Source organism: Cervus canadensis, chromosome 1, assembly GCF_019320065.1.
Source record: "Cervus canadensis isolate Bull #8, Minnesota chromosome 1, ASM1932006v1, whole genome shotgun sequence".
Classification (NCBI taxonomy): domain Eukaryota; kingdom Metazoa; phylum Chordata; class Mammalia; order Artiodactyla; family Cervidae; genus Cervus; species Cervus canadensis.
The window spans coordinates 7,489,978-7,509,036 of record NC_057386.1 but is presented as its reverse complement, the minus strand read 5'-3'; the positions used below and the strand labels follow the sequence as shown (position 1 = coordinate 7,509,036).

Genomic DNA, 19,059 nt, shown 5'->3' with positions numbered 1-19,059 from the left:
CCGGCGGCCCAGGAACCGGTGTCTCTTCCCTCCGCTGCTCCGAGGCGCCTCCGCGGAAGGGCGACCTCCAAAGCAGACCCGGATCCCAGCCTGGACGCAGGTGTCACGCCCGCCGCTTCTGCTTTGGCGCTGGCCGTTGCGGGGGGGCGGGGGGCGCACGCACAGGGGACGGGAGCCGGGGAGGCGGGACGTGGCGGCCCAGACTGCGCCTCCGCCCCAGCCCAGCGGGGTTTGGGCGCTGCAGTTGATGTCTTGAGGACTGGAGTTCCCCATTGTGATTGTCGCCCCCGCAGAATATTAGCCTCTGGAAAGTGCAGGGCGGCAAGTGGTTTCCGCCTGACATTCCAGAGCCCGGCACGGTAGCTCTGTTTCTTTCTCTCCCTCCCACCAAGAAAAAAAAAGGGGGAGAGTCTTGAAAAAAATAACGTCTAAAACTGTCCCTATCTTACATGACTCTAGGTTTCCGGTCAGTCCCTTAGAACAGGGCTCCCCAACTTCCAGCATCTAATGCCTGATGATCTGAGGTGCAGCTGATGTAATAATAATAGAAATAAAGTACACCATAAATGTAATGAGCCTGAATCATCCTGAAACCATCCCCCCCCCCCCCCCCCCCGCGCCTGGTATGTGGAAAAACTGTCTTCCAGGAAACTAGTCCCTTAAAAGGTTGGGGACTGCTGCCTTAAAACGTACTCAGAATAACAAACTAAGCCTCATCAGAAAATAAATTGTAATTTTGTGAACTAAGCGATTCTTTGATTTGATGGGCAAAATTATGGAACCGAAGAGCTTTAATTGCTGTTTTATGTATTAGTCATTTCGCAGAGCCTTGTGGTCATAAACATACCCCATACAAACCCACAGTCATGGGCCAGAGGTGGAGTCGCTTCCCCGGTTGCTCCCCCAGCTCTTCCCAGCCTGACTTAGTCCTGCTCAGGGCCTGGGCCCACATCCTGCAGCCCTCCCCAGGCTCTGACTTCCCAGGAACAAGGGCTGGAAAGGGGCCTGTTAAAGAAACAGCAGGACAGCAGGAGAACACAAACAGTTTGATCCTTTTTTGTCCACTCTTTACCCACTTAATTACTGTCTTTTTTTTTTAACATATGATATGATTTTTTTTTTTTTTTGTCTCCATCCTTAAGATTTTTATTTTAAGGACAGCAAAGCAGAGAAAAAACACAGCCAGCCCCTCTCTAACTGCCTTAACTCCGTTACAGGCCAGAGGACATGCGCATTTCTAGGTATGGAGTGTGACAATAACAATGACTTTGACATCGCCAGCGAGAAAGCACTGGACAATAAGCTGTGCTCTGAGGTCTGCTTACCTGGTGAGTGGCAGTCTGCTGAACATGAACTTGGTGGGAGTCGCTCCCTCCCCTGCTCACATCCCTGCTCTCACCCTGGGACACCCACCTCCCGCCTCGGAGTTCCTGCAAGAAGGCATGGGCTTTGTTAAGATGCTGGAAGCCGGTTGCTGAAAGGAGAGTCCTTGAGCAAAGAGAGACCCCTGCTCTGAGCGAGACTGTTAGGGCAGGAAGAAAAGGGGCAAACATCCCTCCCAGTCCTTCCGATTTGGCCTGACCGGGGCGCCTCCATCACAATCTTACAGATCCCGTGGCAGGGGGCCACATTTTGCTTCCATCAGCAGCACTGGAGGCAGACACCACCTCTTCGAGAAAGTCTTAGAGAGCCCTGAGCCCTTGAAAAGGAAACTTGCAACTCCCCAGAGGAGCGTGGATCATTAGGATCAGAGAGGAATTTGAGAGTCAGCGTTTTATAGATGAGCGAGTGGCTCTGTGACCCAGGGAGGCCTGGGTGACCACCAGTTGCCTTGTGCTCACTGGATGTGGATCCCAGAGGAGAGATCAGGGGTCAAGGGTGCCTCCTCTCCCTGGAGCCTTAACTCTAAATTCGATCAGGGCCATCAGGGTGCCCCTGACGTGTTCCCACAATGCTTAACTGAATCTGGGATACATTCTCCCGGAGAAGCTCACCTGTCGGTCACACTCCAGGCACTGAGGTGCCTCTGCTCCTTGCTCACTAAGGGCTCCACCAACAGGCCTCTAAAGCCACATCTTGCCCAGTGATCTAGGTCGACGTTGCCTCTCCTGGGTTCACAGCAGAGATTGCCTTCACGTGGTGTGGTTCTGTAATCTTTTAAAGTGCCCTGAAATGAAGACTTCCTTCGCTTCAGGACACCCACGTCTTTGTTGTGGGTCCAGTGCTTTAATTGCTTGGTGACGTGCCTATGGGGCTGGAGGGACAGCCTCCTGTGGTTGCCACTCTCCATCAGCCTGCGAAAGACCCAGGTCCTCACCCCTCTGGCCCCGCGCAGGCTTGCAGCAGGGGAAGCCGTAATTCTCAGAGACGCCTTCCCAAGGGCCCTCCGGTCCCTCCCCACTTAGCGCTGACCCTGCCAAGTCTGTGCCGGGAGCGGCTGGGGCCCAGGGTCCACTTCATTCCTGCCTTCCCGCTCCTTACCTGGCTTCTGTCTGTCCATGTGTTTCTCATGTCTTTTTGCCAAATGTGTAAGTCTGTCTGTCCGGTTTGTTTATTTTGAAACTCATTTATGTTATCCAGACTCTGTGAAAGTTCACGTTCACTCGTGCCTGACCCCGAGCTTGCTGGGCGTGCGCACACCGGAGGGGCTCTTGCCGAGGCTTCCGTTCCTAACTGGCAAGGGCCTGTATTCCACATGCTGGGATTTTTTCAAGAAAAAAAATTTTTTTTTGTGAGAATAGATGAATCCCTGTTCCTCAAAAATGGATGCATCCAGGGCAAAGTTACAGGAAGAATTTGTTTTGGTCAGTAGTTGGGGAAGATGACCAGGGATTCCCTGGTGGCTCAGATGGTAAAGAATCTGCCCGCAATGCAGGAGACCCAGCTTCGATTCCTGGGTCGGGAAGATCCCCCGGAGAAGGGCATGGCTTACCCACTCCAGTATTGTTGCCTGGAGAATCCCATGGATGGAGGAACCTGGCAAGTCCATGGTGTCACAAACAGTCAGACACAACTGAGTGATTTAACGCTTTCACTTTGGGGAAGATGACATCTCTGCCCTCACTCTGCCCTGTGTCTGTAGCAGCTGTGCCCACTGGGCTTTAAGAGAGAAGTCTAGGTTCCTGCCTCCCCTGGGGGACTCCCCCCCCTCCCCCCCACCGCTTTCCACCCTTGTTTTTTGGCAGAGGTAGCTGCTGGGAATTGTTTCAGCAGCCGTGCCGGTGGAAACTGATCCCATTCTGTTTGCTTCTTCCTCTCCCCAACTCCCTCTGGCCAACCTGCTGGTGGATCTTTATTCCACTCTGGGCTTGCAGGAGGGGAGTGAGACCCGGGATTCCTTATGGTGATCTCGGGAGCCAGCCATTCTCAGATTAAACCGAGCGCACCGTCCGGGCCGTGTGAAAGCACATGGCTGGGGTGGCTGCTCTGGGCCCAGGCCTAAGTGCTCGAGGGGGTCCCTACGTAGCCTCACGCAGAGGTCTCAAAGGCTCTTATGGGAGAGGGCAAGTGCATCTGCTCCCTTGGTACATGTTTCTCCAGTTCCACTGTTAGCATCACACTGGGAGCAAAGTGCTGGGGAACTCTCTGGAAGGATCTGTCGGGTTAATGACAGAAGTACCCACTTTGGTAGGTCCCATGGAATAGACAGACTTCGTCACACTCAGCTGGAAGTTCTGAGTTCCACCCCATGACTGAGGTACTGCAGGCTGGCTTGGCCGCCAGGACAGCTTCTCGGACTCTTCGAGGGTCTCCCTCTCTACAAGGATATCAGTCCCCTCACGGAGGGCCCAGAGGAGCAGAGCCTGGGGAATATCCCATGGTTCACCGCCCCCAGCCACACACGTGCTCTGCCTGGATCCCCAGCTGGTGGCGAGGACTGCTCGCGTCCCCATCCTCCCCACTCTCATCACCCATGTGGGACTGACACTGAGAGAGCACCTGTGTCAATCCAGCCCCCTTTTCTCTAAGAAGCTTCTGGATCTTCTTGGACCCGAAAACTAAGGGTGGGAGTGAGAATATGGTATATTCTGAGGTTGTTCTGAAAGATTCTCAAAGGGAGGAAATCTGAGTTGAGAGGGGTAGATGTCGAGCAGATTAGAATTGCATGCTAGGTAGATGTGGTTGCAAGGAATATGATGGCGTATCACACAAGTGGCAGGATAGTAGTCAGGGGACCAGTGACAGTTCTGTGAAAAGGCTCTGGGGAGTGATGGGGAAAAGCAAAGATAATATAGTTTAGTGGAAATACAAATGTTTTTAAATGACTGCATTGTACAGGAGTGGGCATCGCCAAAGAAATGTAAAATACTTATGGAGGGAATTCCCTGGTGGTCCAGTAGTTAGGACTTGGCGCTTTCACTGCCATGGCCCAGGTTCGATCCCTGGTTAGGGAACTAAGATCCCCCAAACCGCGCATCATGGCCAGAAAAGAAGAAAACAAAAAAGTACTTATGAAGACCTGAAATAACCCAAGACTGAGACACTACTAGGAAGGGTTACACTTCCCAAATACTAAGGAAAAATTGAAATGAACATCCTCTTTTCCTGGAGAGACCCTGCAGGATGGTCGGAACTGTTACAGCCCTTATATTTAATTAGTGGCTGGGCAGAGACAGGAAGATGGCTCAGACAGTAGGGAATCTGCCTACAATGCAGGAGACTGGAGTTGGATCCCTGGGTTGGGAAGATCCCCTGGAGAAGGGAATGGCTACCCACTTCAGTATACTTGCCCGGAGAATTCCATGGACAGAGGAGCCTGGTGGGCTACAGTCCATGGGATTGAAAAGAGTCGGACGTGACTGAGTGACTAACACTTTCAGAGACCGGAAGGGGTGTGCAGAAGCACCCTGGATGTGCTTCCCAAATCTGCCTCTAGAGGTCTCTCCACTCTCCCATTTCTGAGTCCCCAGGATGGAATTGAGCGAGAAGCACCTTTCTCTATCCTTGCTGAAAGATCCTGAATCTCCAGGCTCCCTTTTCTGGCTGAGGGCTGGACAGAATGGCTTACCTACTGCACCCAGGCTCGCCCTCTGAGCAGGAGGAGCCGAGCAGCAGCAAGGTTTGGCCAAGGGTCCAGCAGGCGCCCTTTTTAGAAGAAAGGGTACTGTCACGAAGCCCACGAGCACAGAGGCTTCAGGTCTGAGTCTTGCGGTGGTTTCAGGAGCCGTATGTGCGCCCTGGCTCAGGAACTGGACTGGTGGCGTTGGTAGCAAGGACTCAGGCATTCAGAGCTGGCGGCCGGTGGTGGTAGCCGTGTGGCGACGGCGTTTTGACTTTGTACGTGCGTGTGTGTCTGTGTGTCTTCTCTCTCGTTTACCATTTGCTTTTGGTCTTTCCCACCGAACAGCCGCCGTTCCGGAGTCCTGCCCCCTAAACATTGAGGAATAGGTATGAGTTCTACCAAATTATATACTTGAACGAACAACTCACTCTCTCTGGGGGTTCTTAACTTACAAGGGAGATCTGGCCTACTCGTCATTCCATCGTCACACTTAGAGGGCCATCCTTAGAGGGCGCCAGACTGCGGTGCCCCCAGGGAACAGGGACCCCCACATTCTGTCTGGCTGTGAGAGATACCTGACAGTTTCCTGTCCCACGGACTCCTCTGGCCGGGGGTCCACCTCTGCAGGCTAGTATCAGAGGTTTAGGATGGATGATCGCACCAGGACTTTATGGGAAATACTCAGTTTCTACCCACTTAATCCTAGTGTTTTTGCCATTAATGGGTTTTGTGTCTTGGGCTGGCCTAACCGAAGGCAGACCCCAGACCCTCATGAGTGGCCTCTGTCACAGAATATACTGAGCCTCAGGCCCCCAGCCCAGGGTCACGGGCTCCGTCCTCGGAATGAGCCCCCTGCTGGGCCAGGTGTGGCTCTTGGCTCCGCCCAGGAGAAGGTCACAGTGCAATGGAGGAATTCAGGGATTCAGCAATTTTCACGGCATGAGGAGGGGGGCAGTGGTGCAGGCCGTGGGGGAGCAAGTCGGCACACGCTGGACCCTCTTTGGCCAGGGGGCCGTGTGGGACAGGCTAGGAGAGGCAGCTCAGAGGTTCTCAGGCCAGAGGTTGGATGGCTTTCCCTAACCCCAGGAGGTTAGGGCTTCCTCCTCTCCCCTGGAAGGAGTTTCTCGCTGCACTGGAGGGAATGAATGGATGGAGCCAGTCTGTGGGCTGGAGGACTGCTGGGAGGAGATGAACCTGAAAAAGGCTGGGGGCAGGCCTGGTTGTCAAGCCAAGCACATTCTAAGAGTCAGGCACCCTGCTCAGCACTCTGCCGTGTCGCCTCACTTAGCTCTCCCAGCAACTCTGGGGGCTAAGTACTCATTTCCATCTGATGGATGGGAAAACCGGGACTCCAAGTACAATGACCTGTCCCAGGGTCACACAGTCAGTATGTTACAAGTTGGGGGTCTACCTGGTTTTCTGACTTACAGATTTAGACATGACTAGAGGGTGAACCGGAGAAGGCAATGGCAACCCACTCCAGTACTCTTGCCTGGAAAATCCCATGGGCAAGAGGAGCCTGGTGGGCGGCAGTCCATGGGGTCGCGAAGAGTCGCACATGACTGAGAGACTTCACTTTCACTTTTCACTTTCATGCATTGGAGAAGGAAATGGTAGCCCACTCCAGTGTTCTTGCCTGGAGAATCCCAGGGACGACGGAGCCTGGTGGGCTGTCGTCTCTGGGGTCGCCCAGAGTCAGACACGACTGAAGCGACTTAGCAGCAGCAGCAGCAGAGAGTGAACAGCACTTGCTTGGTGGCTCAGCGGTATAGAATCCTTCCTGCCAAGCAGGAGACCTGGGTTCAATGATCCCTGGGTCAGAGAGATCCCCTGGAGAAGGAAATGGCAACCCACCCCAGTATTCTTGTCTGAGAATTCCATGGACAGAGGAGCCTGGAGGGCTACAGTCCATGGGGTTGCAACGACTCGGACATGATATAGCAACTACGCAGCAGCAGAGGGTGAACAAGCCAGAGGTCATGATTGGATACACAGCACAAAGGAGAGAAAAGCCCGAATCCAGGGCTGTGGGCGTTTCCAGCGTGGGCAGCCGGTGCTTCCAGTGCAGGAGCCGCGGCCTGGGGACAGGATGATGAGTTTAGGGGATGGTTCCCGTGGGACCCCATGGCTCTGGGGCTAACATCTCCTGGGGTTGATGGCACCAGCTGATAGCAAACCTCAGTGGGCTGTTTGGGTGCAGAAAGAGAAGAATGGCCATTGCACTGTCCTCCCCCATGCCATTCGGCCCCTGGCACCCTCTGGACAGCCAAGCACTTCCTGCTCCACCCTGGCCCCCACAGCAAACATTCACTCTGGGCCCAAATTAACCTATTGTTCTCCCTCCCATCCACTTCCTCCTGCCTCACGAAAATCTCAGCTAGACCCAGTTTCTTTTCCTTGTCTGTGGTAACACTGAAGCAAACATTAAGACCAAATAAAGACACAAATGTGGGTCCTAGGGCAAGGTCCCAGAAAGCAGGGACCATCCCGTGTGTCCCGCCATTGTGGGCCCCAGTGTCCGCGACTGTCCCTGGCCCAGTGGGCACCACTGCTCCTGATTCCTCACGTGCTGTGGTTGGCACACCGTGGGAGCTCCAAGTAAAGGGCAGCCTGCCAGCTTTCGTGCCGAACTCCCAGGCTGCCCTGCTGGGGACACCATCTGGACCGATCCGGAGGTCCAGCTCGAGTAACCTTGCTTTTCCCTTCTCAGGTGCCTGGCAGGCCGATGACAACGTGGTGAGTCGTCGGAACACGCAGCGCCGGCGCTTGTCCTCCGGAAGCCTGGAGGACCCCGAGGACAGGCCCTGTGTGTGGGGGCCTCTGGCCGTCTGAGAACCCCCGCCTGTGTACCAGGGCCCTCCTCCTGTCCTCGCATCCCTTCCTGGCCTCACTGCACTGCTGACCTGCTGGGCATCCTCAGCAAGATACGTGGAGACTCTTTAGACCCACATGCAAGCTGGATGCTTGAGGGCACCTGCTCCTTCTCCCAGCCTTCTTCCACAGTCGTGATCCTTCCCCTCTCAGAAGGGACCAGAAGCCTCCTTGCTCCTTGAGGGCTAAAGCCACGGGATGAACTGCAGCTTCTGAGACCCTCTGCAGAGACTTTTTGAAAATGTTTCCACCGAATCTTGGCCTTCAGGTGGAGCTGAGGCCCATGGACCGGCTGTTTCTTGTGCATCTTTTTTCTCCTTAGGCGGGTAGACCAAGAGGACTCGGAGTTTGCGTGACTTCATTACAAACACCTAGCATTTTCTGGTCTCTGGGACATCATGAACCAATCTGAAACCTCCAGTTCGGGGTGGGGGTTTGGGGGATGACTCCTGTGAAAAGGGAAAGCCATATTGCACTATAAGTGGAGTTCCCCCTCAAAAAGTGTTAGGAGCTCCTTTCTCAAGGACAGGAAACAGTGGCAACCACTGGAAGGTTGGTTGGGAAAACAGTTCTTGCTTCTTTCTGGTGGCAGAGGCAGTGCCTCATGTGTCTGTCTGCTTAGGAAGGAGGCTAAATCTTGCTTGAATCTGAGAATCCCTTAGTTACATGGCTCCCTTCCGGAGGGTTATTTATGATCAGGTGCACTCAAGAAGGCCTGGGACTCCCTCCTACGGTGACACTGCAAAAACCATTTGACCCCTTCTATGTGCCAGGCACATGTTAGGGGCATATGTTAGGGCACATGTTAGGAGTGGTATCACGTTTCATCACTACCGCCCTGTCAAGTGGCCTTCTTATCCCCACTGTAGCCATCTCCACCCCCTTTTCTTAAATAGTTGAAGAAACAGGTTGAGAGAGGGGGTGGACCGGTGATTCTCAATTGGTGCCCAGGAGCCCCAAAGGAAGTTGGGGAAAGGGCTGAGCTGGGGCCAGGGGTTGTCCAGGGGGCTCCCCTCCCCACCCGTTGTCCTCCCCTGCCTCTGCCCCCAGATCTGCTGAGCCTGATGGGGGAGGGGGAGGTACTACCTTCCATAGGCTCATTAGAGATGTAGAGGTATTGTTCAAATCATGTGTCCACCCCACCCCACCCCAGTCCTGTGTAGGACATATATAACTGACACCCTGAAACAGCAAGGCCAGACCGTAAGCTGTTGACCGTTCGTGTCTCAACACTGGTGTTATCACTGGATTCCTCCCGGCTCCCAGATAGGTGTGTTGTCTGCCGGCTTTTGGAAGAGGTCGTTGTTTAGTGGAGTCTGAGACTGGGAAGCAAAGCTGGTTCCAACAGTTTGCAAGGCAGATACGTGATTGACAGAGCCCTAGGATACGTCCACCACAATGACCTGAATTAATAGTTGGTATTGTGACCCTTGAAGAGCTTTTCAGGTCCTTCCCAAGGCCTCGAAGCAAGCCCAGTGCCCAGGGGACCTTTCGAACCTTCCGTGTAGTTTCTTTGCGCTGCCAGGCAGGTGGTGACCCACACACTGCTTGGTGGCTGTGGTTTACATCTTGCTCTGGGGGTGGGGAGGCCTGTAGTCCCAACAGACACTACACAAGCCAAGCCTGAATCTCTGCCTCTGTCTTGAGTTTCCTGCATCCACCTTCTCTGAAATCCTGCAGCGGACTCTGCCGTTTCAGGCCCCACTTCATGTCTTTTCTCTCCCCGAAACATTCGTATGGCCCCTATCATATTTAAGATTTGAGCAATAACCCCATTTCCTGATTTCCCTGAGGTTTGAGCCCCAGAAACGTTAGGGAATGGGGACCTCCCTGAGCCTGGGGTGGCGGCATTCAGACCCACCTGCTCTCCCGGCAGGTAGTATTCACAGTGTGCTGTTACTTGAGATGAAGGCGCGGCAAGTAAACAGGAGCCACAGCGGCCAGGAACCCTAAGAGGAAGCCATTGTCTTCACCCCTTCTGGAGGGTCTGCCTTCTCCTGGAAGAGGCTCAGAGAGATTCCTCAAGGCCTTGGCTCCATAACCAAGACTGACCTGGGTGAGAAATGGCTCTTCATGCCTGTTTCTCAAGACAGTTCCTGCTCTCTCCCCAAGCCCCTCACCTCTCTGCTCTCATTTAGCTCTTTGGCAAGTAGAACTTTCAATAGTGGCCCAGTGGTTAAGACTCTGCACTTCCACTGCAGGGGGTGCAGGTTTGATCCTTGGTCTGGGAACTAAGACCCTGCATGTCACATGGTCTGACCAAAGAGGGGGGCAAAAAAAATTTCCTAGAAATAGCCCATCCAGAGAGGCTGGTCTTCAGCCTGGTCAGGGAACAGGGCAGATGCCCCAGCCATCATCTGGAGACCATCATGTTGTAAGCAGGTGACCCAGAGAACCTGTGACAGGGCCTGGCTTCTCCCACGAAGGCACAGACTCCCGAGTTTGGGGTTCCTTCCTGCCATGCTCAGGTCTGAACTCACCTGTGAGCTCACTTCTGAGTGGTGCCATGACCCTGGCCTCCTCGAGCCCTTTTTCCTTCTCCTACCCAGGCCCACCCCACCCCCCCAGAGGTCATGCCCACGCTGGGGCATCGCCTGGGCACAGATCCACACACTGTAAGCCATCTCACCTGGGAAGAGTTCGTGTCCTGTCCACCTGATCTCGGCATGCTGGTTGCTCACTTTGCTTTAGGGTCTGCACACCTAGTACTCGGGAGTCTGTGTGTCCTGTCCTGCCATCTGTGTACCCCTCACTCCCCGGAGTACACTTGTGGGCACACTACAGTGGGGACGTCAAGGATGCAACATTTATGGATTGCTGCATGATTCTTAAAAATGAATAAAACTGTTGACAAGGGAAGGAGAGCTGTTCACTGCGCAGCTGGCTTATTTGTGAAAGTTTCTGCCTCACTTTCTCCAACACTTTATTATTTTTCCTCAAGACAAGCTGGATATGAAGGAGTGAACTAGGACAAGGGATCGGGAAAGACACGTTTCTTTCTGGACGGGAGTTGACTGTCGGCTGGCCTGGGCACAGCTCCTGTGCAAAGGCGTGATAACGAGCCCTCCCCCCAACCCCTACCCCCAGCCCTTAAACCGGAGAACTTCCAACTGCAGCTGCTCAATAATTGAAGAGCAGGAAAGCTGGTGACTGGAGGGAGGCTGGGAGAAGGGAGGAGGACGGACTATAGTCCGCTGTTTGTTCCCATCACTTAAAGGTTGGTGAAATTAACGGAGCAAATGATCCTGGTAGGGGAATTTGGCAAGGGCATGGCTTTTCTGGGTACCACCCACTGGCTCAGCTTCCTTGGCTATCTGGAAGGGAGGGAGAGGCACTTCCGAAGTAGCTTCTGGGATGTCCACTTCTGGGAACCTTGCTGAGGATGGGGCTGTGAGGGAGCGCTTACCAGGAAGCATGGATTACCCTTCCCGCCATGGGGGTGTCTGCGGACCTAAGCGGCAGGTGGCATCGAAGAGTTAGACCTGCCTGCGGGCACCACTCGACAATCAGGGTCGGGAGACCGGGATAGGCCGCAGAAACGTGCGGAAGTGCCACTCACAACCCAGAGAGGAAAGGAAAACCCCAAGCACGCGGTCCCCGAGTCTAAGCCGCTCGCAGCCTTGGCCTCCGCGCCGCAGGCTGCGTCCCAGGAGCCGTCTACAACTCGGAGCAGCCCAGACGGGAAGGTGTGGCGGTGGAGGGGGTAGGGCGGGAGTGAGGTTCCCGCGGGGGACGGCTCACCCGGCGCCCCCGGGGCCTCTGCTGGAGCGCCGAGCCGCGCGCCTCTCCGAACCCTGCGCGGGGCCCTTGCGCGGGAATGTTTGGAGCCGGGACTCGGTGGCGGGTAGGGGGCTGCGTGGCGCGGGAGAAGGCGGCAGGAGGAGGGAGTTCGAAGAGAGTTACCGCCAGAGAGTGTGTTAAGAACCCGCGGTCCCCTTGGAGACACACTGACCAATGGCAGGAGCGGAAGCTGTTTATAGGGGCGGAGCGTCGCCATGGCAGCAGGAGAAGCCTTCGGAGCTGCTACTTAATGCCGGTCCCCCAGCCTCTGGCGTTCAGAGAGGCGCCGTCGGGCGTGGGGGTGACAAGGACTGCTGGCTGGACCCTCGAGCTGGGGGTGGGGGGGGGTCAGAGAGCCGCAGGGGGTGGGAGGAACTTCTTCCAGAACATTCCTTTGGCCCGTGCTGCGCTCTGAGCCAGGTAAAGGACGGGGTGGTCTGCCGACCGCGGAAAGGGAGGGCGTCGGTAGCTGCCTGCTCTCCCATCCTTCCCCGACGGAAGTGGCGGGCCCGGGAGACTGACATCAGAGAAGTTTGGGGGACACTCACTTCCCGCGCCCCTTTAACTCTCTATCCTGTTTCCCTCCTTCCTTCCCCTTGCTCCCTCATCCTAATAGCCCTTTTAAAAGATACTGCCCTCCTGGGCTCCTCGCCCCGTTTCCATTTGTTATGGAGGGAAGGGAGAGCGGTTGATTTCCCACTCTAGGGGGGAAGAGAATGTCCTCGGATGTCCCTTACACTCTTCCCTCGTTTGGCTAATTAAGTCTCCTCTAAAACATCAAAGAGGAAAAGAGCCAGGCGGACCCTGCGGAGGTTGGACCCCCCGGGCACAGCTTCTGTTTCCCAGACCGAGGCAGTAAAAGATCCTCCCCAGCTGCGGGAACGATTTTAGAGGAGCTCCTCCCCACTCCTTGCGCACACTCTCTCGTCGGGGGTGGGGGAAGAGGGCTCAGTTCCCCTGTGGTCCCCGCAGGCACCTCATTCAATTCGGAGGAAGCGACCCCCCGGGTCGCGGGATGGAAGCGCTCTTCCGGGAGGCTGTGTAACTCGAGCCGCGGGCGTCAGCGGGCCAGAGAGCTCGGTCGGCCACCCTCGGCTCGGCTCGTGGATGTTGACCGCCCCCTCGGAGAGTCCCCGCAGATATGGCGGAGAGCTGGCTACGCCTCTCGGGGGCAGGGGCGGCGGAGGAGCCCGGGCCGGAGGGCGGCCTGGAGGAGCCCGACGCTCTGGATGACAGCCTGACCAGCCTGCAGTGGCTGCAGGAATTCTCTATTCTCAACGCCAAGGCTCCCGCCCTGCCCTCGGGGGGCACCGACCCCCACGGCTACCACCAGGTGCCAGGCTCGGCTGCGCCGGGGTCTCCCCTGGCGGCTGACCCCGCCTGCCTGGGTCAGCCGCACACGCCGGGCAAGCCCACGTCGTCGTGCACGTCGCGGAGCGCGCCCCCGGGGCTGCAGGCCCCGCCTCCCGACGATGTGGACTACGCCACCAATCCGCACGTGAAGCCGCCCTACTCGTACGCCACGCTCATCTGCATGGCCATGCAGGCCAGCAAGGCCACCAAGATTACCCTGTCGGCCATCTACAAGTGGATCACGGACAACTTCTGCTACTTCCGCCACGCTGATCCCACCTGGCAGGTAGGGGAGGCCCTCCAGCCCGGCCCACGCTCTCGCGTGCTGGATCCGCAGGCGCCGTCAAGCCAGGGCCTGAGGGAGGAAGGCCGTCGAGGAAGGACCTCTAGGGAGCCCAGTGCTTGGAACTGCCCCCACTCTGACTTCAGAGAGGAAGGAGGGCTGATGTTTAGAGGGCTTTAGGGGTGTTGAATTTGAGGTTCAAGTGGAAAGAACTTGTCTCTCATCCAGCAGGCCCAGTCCAAAGACCAGGGCTGAACTATGCGTGGACGCTGGCCCCCTAGAGGGAGGTTGATGGACTGAGGGACACATTTTTGTCTCAAGTCCTAGAATTCCTAGACACGACTCTGCTCCAGGCCAGTTTGTCAGGGCCGGACTGGAATCGGAAACAGGCTCTACATCCTGCCTGGTTTCAGTTGGCTGGAGGAGGATGGGGAGGGGAGAGGGGCTGTTCTCTGGGGTTTGAAAGCCAGCTGTGTCCCTGTGGAAGGGCTGTGGGGCCTTCCTAAAGCCGTTGTCCCTGCCCCCACCCCAAACCCTCCCCAGTTTCCTGCCACCACTCCTCACCCCCACCCTTTTCATCAGCCTCCCTGGGGGGACAATTACCTGAGCCAGGTGCTTTCCACAGGGGCTGTGCCTCCCGCACTGGCTTCATGTTCCAAGTCTCCAGAACCTGGCGCAGAGCAGCCAAGGGGCCCAGGCCGCCGTGTAAACACCCCAGTCTTGCCAGGGGACACTACCCACCTGCCGGCCCCACCGTCCAAGCCCCAGACCCTTGTTCCCCAGCGTGGTTGGGACTGTGCACCCAGGCATGAACAAAGCAGGGTAGTGATTGGAGGCTGGGCACACCTTGCCCTGAGCATCTTTGACCATCAGCATCTTCGATCATCTGCCTCGTGGAGACAGAGACCCAGGATGCGCGGATCACTCCCTGTGGCGCAGGCCACAGGATCGCAGTTCCAAGCTGTTCCACATTTGCTTAGGCTCTGACCCGGGGGGCAGTACCATTTGTAACCTTGGTGAGAAAGCAGAGACCCCCTGCCACCCTACCCCAAGCCTGAGAGGCCCCAGGAATGAGCGCTATGCTCTTGGCCCTCTTGGCCGGGTAATAATCAACCGAGGCCTCAGAGCCTGCAGTGGGAGGAGGAGGGTGTTGGGGGTGGGGGGGTGGTGAGGGCCCAGGCCAGCGGCCGGCTCTACAAACAAGGAAAATCATCAGATTCCAGCCCCCCACACACACACACACATATACACACACTCACACCCACTCACTCACTTCACAAACAGAGAAGGCCAGCCAGGCCCAGGCAGAGAGAGATGGCCGTCCAGGCCCTGGGGGAGCCGAGGCCTTTGGCCAGAGGCCGCAAGCGGCAGGGGAGGGGAGGGAGGGCAGGACAGGGTGGCACTGAGAGCCATCTTGCGGCTCAGGGCTCGGATGACTGAGCAGGCAGATATCCTGGCAACAGGGAACAAAAGCCCCCGACAGCACTCCCCGGCTCCCCGTGCCCCGTGGCTGGTGTCCCAGAGCCTCCCGGTCGGAGCAGCGCCTCTGCCGCCCTCCATCCCTCCCAGCGGCCCCCATCGGAGAGAAACTGGTGGGGGGACTGGCACTGGATGCCCCCCTTCCACGACCCTGCCCACTCACCCGCCCTCCTCTCCTCTCTCCCTGTGTCCAGAATTCCATCCGCCACAACTTGTCCCTGAACAAGTGCTTCATCAAGGTGCCTCGGGAGAAGGACGAGCCCGGCAAGGGGGGCTTCTGGCGCATCGACCCCCAGTACGCGGAGCGGCTGCTGAGCGGGGCCTTCAAGAAGCGGCGGCTGCCCCCGGTCCACATCCACCCAGCCTTTGCCCGCCAGGCCGCGCAGGAGCCCAGCGCCGCCCCGTGGGCCGGGCCGCTGACCGTGAACACCGAGGCCCAACAGCTGCTTCGGGAGTTCGAGGAGGCCACCGGGGAGGCGGGCTGGGGCGCGGGCGAGGGCAGGCTCGGGCATAAGCGCAAACAGCCGCTGCCCAAGCGGGTGGCCAAGGTCCCTCGGCCCCCCAGCACCCTGCTGCTCACCCAGGAGGAGCAGGGCGAGCTGGAACCCCTCAAGGGCAACTTTGACTGGGAGGCCATCTTCGACACCGGCACTCTGGGCGGGGAGCTGGGCTCGCTGGAGGCCCTGGAGCTGAGCCCGCCGCTGAGCCCCGCATCACACGGGGACGTGGACCTCACCGTCCACGGCCGCCACATCGACTGCCCAGCCACCTGGGGGGCTTCAGTGGAGCAGGCTGCCGACAGCCTGGACTTCGACGAGACCTTCCTGGCCACGTCCTTCCTGCAACACCCTTGGGACGAGAGTGGCAGTAGCTGCCTCCCCCCGGAGCCCCTCTTTGAGGCCGGAGATGCCACCCTGGCCACCGACCTGCACGACTGGGCCAGCGTGGGTGCCTTCTTGTAAGAAACCAGGCCCTGCCCCGCCCCCTCCGGACAGCGCCCACGTCTGGGCCCAGACTGCCCCTCAATGCAGGCCTATGGACACCCTACTGCCCAGTCAGGGGCTGGGCCAGGTCTCCCAAGGCTGACCCCACGAGGACACAGGGTCCCCAGCCTGGGCCATCCTCAGATTCCAGCCCAGGAGGCTGAGAACTGGGACCTAGGACCAGAATTGCTGCCTCCCCTCCCTAACCCCCCATACACACAGTGTTTCATTGATCCACTTCTTCCCGGCCCCAGGGACACACTCGGACCCCTGCACTTTGAGAGCTGCAGCTTGGAGGGTCCCTGTCCAAGCTGGAAACCACAGTACAGGGTCCGTCCCAGAGCATCTTAGCTTCAAGACTTCCTCTCCGGCTCTCCTCCCCAGGTCTCTATCCAGAGAAAGTTCCCAGGTACAACAAATGCTAATTAGATGACTGCAAATTAACCCCCTAGAGGCCTCTCCCGGCAGAGCTTCCCTGGGGCCGGGGCTGGCAGTATGTGGGGCGGAGCTGGGGAAGGGGGGCAGAGAGAGGAGACTGAACCGAGGTCGGGGTGCCGGGTGGAGCCAGGAGATTTTCTAAGGCCTCTGGGGCCTTCTGGCCCCATCTCTAGAGGTATAAATCCCTAATCTTTGAGCCCAACTTGAGGCTGCGAGCAGCAGGGAGTTGGGTTTCTGCGGGGTTGGGGACAGGAGCAGCCAAGCTGCAGAGGGAAGGGGGGACAGAAAGACTAATGTAGTGAGTATAGCTATAGCTGAGGCTTAACCGGGAGGGACGCGGTGCTTGCTAGAACCACTGGGACCAGGAAGCGGGGGGATCGCCCCGCGCCCCCTGCCTGTGCGTGTGCAGGGGAGTGCCTTGCTCCACCCGAGCCCCTTGGGCTGTGTCCCACACCCACCCCCCTGCCCCGAGGGGCAACTTAACTTTTTCATGAAAAGTTATTTACAGTAAAACATTTTTAAAAATAAAGCTTTTAAAAATTTTATAATGGACCTGCTTGCAAATTTGTTTGGAGGAGAATGGAGAATGAAGTTTTTTGGGGGGGATTTCACTGCCAAGGGGGAATGGCTGGGAGGAAGACGGTGGGGGGGGGCCGCCAAAGGCCTGCAGAGTACCAACTGATGCCCTCCCCATGACCTCTGTGTCCCCAGAGACAAGGACTGAGAGGCAGCCCTGGGTGGGGGGGGTCCCCTGCAGCCAGCCGTAGCACCTCTATCTGTGCAGTGGGGAGACAGCACCTATAGTCCCCAGGGGGCAGGCAGCAAAGGAGGCGCAGCCCCCTCCCTGGCCCTGAGGACTCACAAAGGCCCAGCTTGCCCAGGGCTCGGTTCACGTCCCCCAACTCCCCCACCACGAGGGCCTGCCCGGGCTCGCCTGCGGTCCTCGCCTGGGCCTGTCTCCAGCTCCTCCCTTCCTCGGTCCCTTTCTGGAGGGACAGGGTGTGAGGTCAGAGGGCCCCAGCCCCAGGGCCCCTACTTCCCACCCTGGGGTGCAATCACCCCACCCGGCACCTTCCCTCCAACGCAGACGGAGGGTGAGGAAGGCCACCAGGGAAGAGGAAGGACAGGGGGCCTAGACCCGACTCTCCCACCGCCAGGTTCCAGCCCGTGGGGAACCAACCTACCAGAGCTCTGATGGGGAAACTGAGGCACAGGAAGTGGGTGACACTCAGGCACCTCTCAACCCCCTCGCCCCAGCTTTGCCTGGAACCCATCACTCCCCATCCCCGACCCCCACCTAGCCCTGCCAGCACTCCCCCATGGTGCACGGCCCCTTCCCCCAGCACCCGTGAGTGCACACACACACACACACACACACACACACAGGCGCAAACAGAGGCACTGTCCTGCACAATCCTGCCCAGCCTCTGCAGACCCCTTTCTCCCGAAGCCCCTTTCTTTCCCTGCACTCAAGGCTGGCTCCTGGCCAACCTGGCATTCCCCGGTTAACTTGCTGCTTTCACTTGCTAATTATTCCAAATATTTCAGAAGGGCGCGCACACTACAAGGCCAGCGGGCTGGGGCCTTACGGAGCTCAGAAACCAGCCTACTTTCTTCCCACAGCTCGCTGAGGAGGCTGCCCCAGCCTGAGACAACCCGCACCCCCAGCAGTGGCTCCCTCCCTCTCCCCACCGCCCACCAGCCTTCCTCCCCGTGTTCCCCAGCACTGGGGGGGACACGGGGGGCTCCAGGCTCTCCACTGGTTCCCAGGATCAGCCTCCAGCCCCCGCCAAAGGGGTACACCCTGGATTGACAGAGGGGGCCTGTCACTGTCCCCCCTCCTCACCCTCTGCCTGGGCCCATCCTGGGGGAAGTGGGGCAAGGTCAGGGTGCACGTGAGAAAAGGCTGAAGGAGCCTCTGGCTGCCAGGAAGAACCACCGGGAAGAACCACCAGGAGTTGAAAATCCCCGTGCCTGGGACTAGTGTCTCTGGCGGGGGTGGGGGCAGGGTGCAGGGTGGAGCGCCAGGCATCAGTACTTCTAAGGGTCCAAAGACACTTTCTAGGAGCAGCCAAAGCTGAGAGGGGGGCTGTGAAGTCGGGCAAACACTTCCTTGCAGTGATGAGGGGAGGAGGGAGTGAAGGGTGGGAAGCATGAGTATCAGATCCTGTCCCTCCTTTTCATTCCTGCTCTGACCCTCAGCTGGGTGGCTTTGTAAAAAAGATGTTCAGAGACCTCCCTGGTGGTCCAATGGCTACGACTCCGTGCTCCCAAAGCAGGGAGCCTAGGTTAGATCCCTGGTCAGGGAAGTAGATCCCACATGCCACAGATAGACCAGGTGCAGTCAAATAAATAAAAATATTTTTAAAATTAAAAACATAAAAATGACGTTCATTTACTTCGGATTTATTTGTAGGTTCAATGTAATCCCAATCAAAATATATTTTGCACCATTGACTAAGTTGAAGACAGGATGCTCCATTAGTACTAAATACTTTAGTGTGTATTTCCTTAGAACAAACACATGCTTTCGTGATAACCCTAGTACCATCGTCACAATCAGGAAACTGACACTGACTTAGTAATCACATCTTGCTGGCCCGGTAATGCTCCTCTCCATTCCAGCATCTAAATCCAGGACCCCACGTCCCACTGAGTTGTCCTTTCTCTTCTGAGCTGTGTGGCTTTGAGCCCATGACCCATGTCTCTGAGCAGATTTCTCATTTCCTTTGATGTCTACTTCTTTTTTGGCTGCGCTGGGTCTTGGTTGTTGCGTGAGCTTTCTCCGGTTGTGGCGAGCAGGGACTACTCTCTAGCTGTGGTGCACGGGCTTCTCCTTACAGTGGCTTCTCTTGTTGTGGACCACGGGC

The 19,059-nt window shown here is 57.2% G+C and overlaps 2 protein-coding genes and 1 non-coding gene across 7 annotated transcripts in view; all 3 read left to right on the top strand.

The window, feature by feature from the left end:
• RNF157 (ring finger protein 157) overlaps positions 1–10,732 on the top strand; it is a 75,272-nt gene extending 64,540 nt beyond the window's left edge. For all 5 annotated transcript variants that reach the window (XM_043461468.1, XM_043461503.1, XM_043461485.1 and 2 more), the window contains 2 exons: positions 1,218–1,328; positions 7,713–10,732. In XM_043461468.1, the coding sequence (XP_043317403.1) occupies positions 1,218–1,328; positions 7,713–7,834 (233 nt within the window). In that variant the 3' untranslated portion in view covers positions 7,835–10,732. The remainder of the gene's footprint in view (positions 1–1,217; positions 1,329–7,712) is intronic.
• Positions 4,323–4,394, top strand: TRNAE-UUC. Its single transcript has one exon. It is a non-coding gene; the product is annotated as a tRNA-Glu (tRNA).
• Positions 10,733–11,864: 1,132 nt separating the features above from the next.
• On the top strand, positions 11,865–16,731 carry FOXJ1 (forkhead box J1). The gene is made up of 3 exons (XM_043461452.1): positions 11,865–12,073; positions 12,626–13,292; positions 14,963–16,731. The coding sequence occupies exons 2-3, from the start codon at positions 12,795–12,797 to the stop codon at positions 15,728–15,730; spliced, it is 1,266 nt and encodes a 421-aa protein (XP_043317387.1). The 5' UTR covers positions 11,865–12,073; positions 12,626–12,794; the 3' UTR covers positions 15,731–16,731.
• The last annotated feature ends 2,328 nt before the right edge of the window (positions 16,732–19,059 follow it).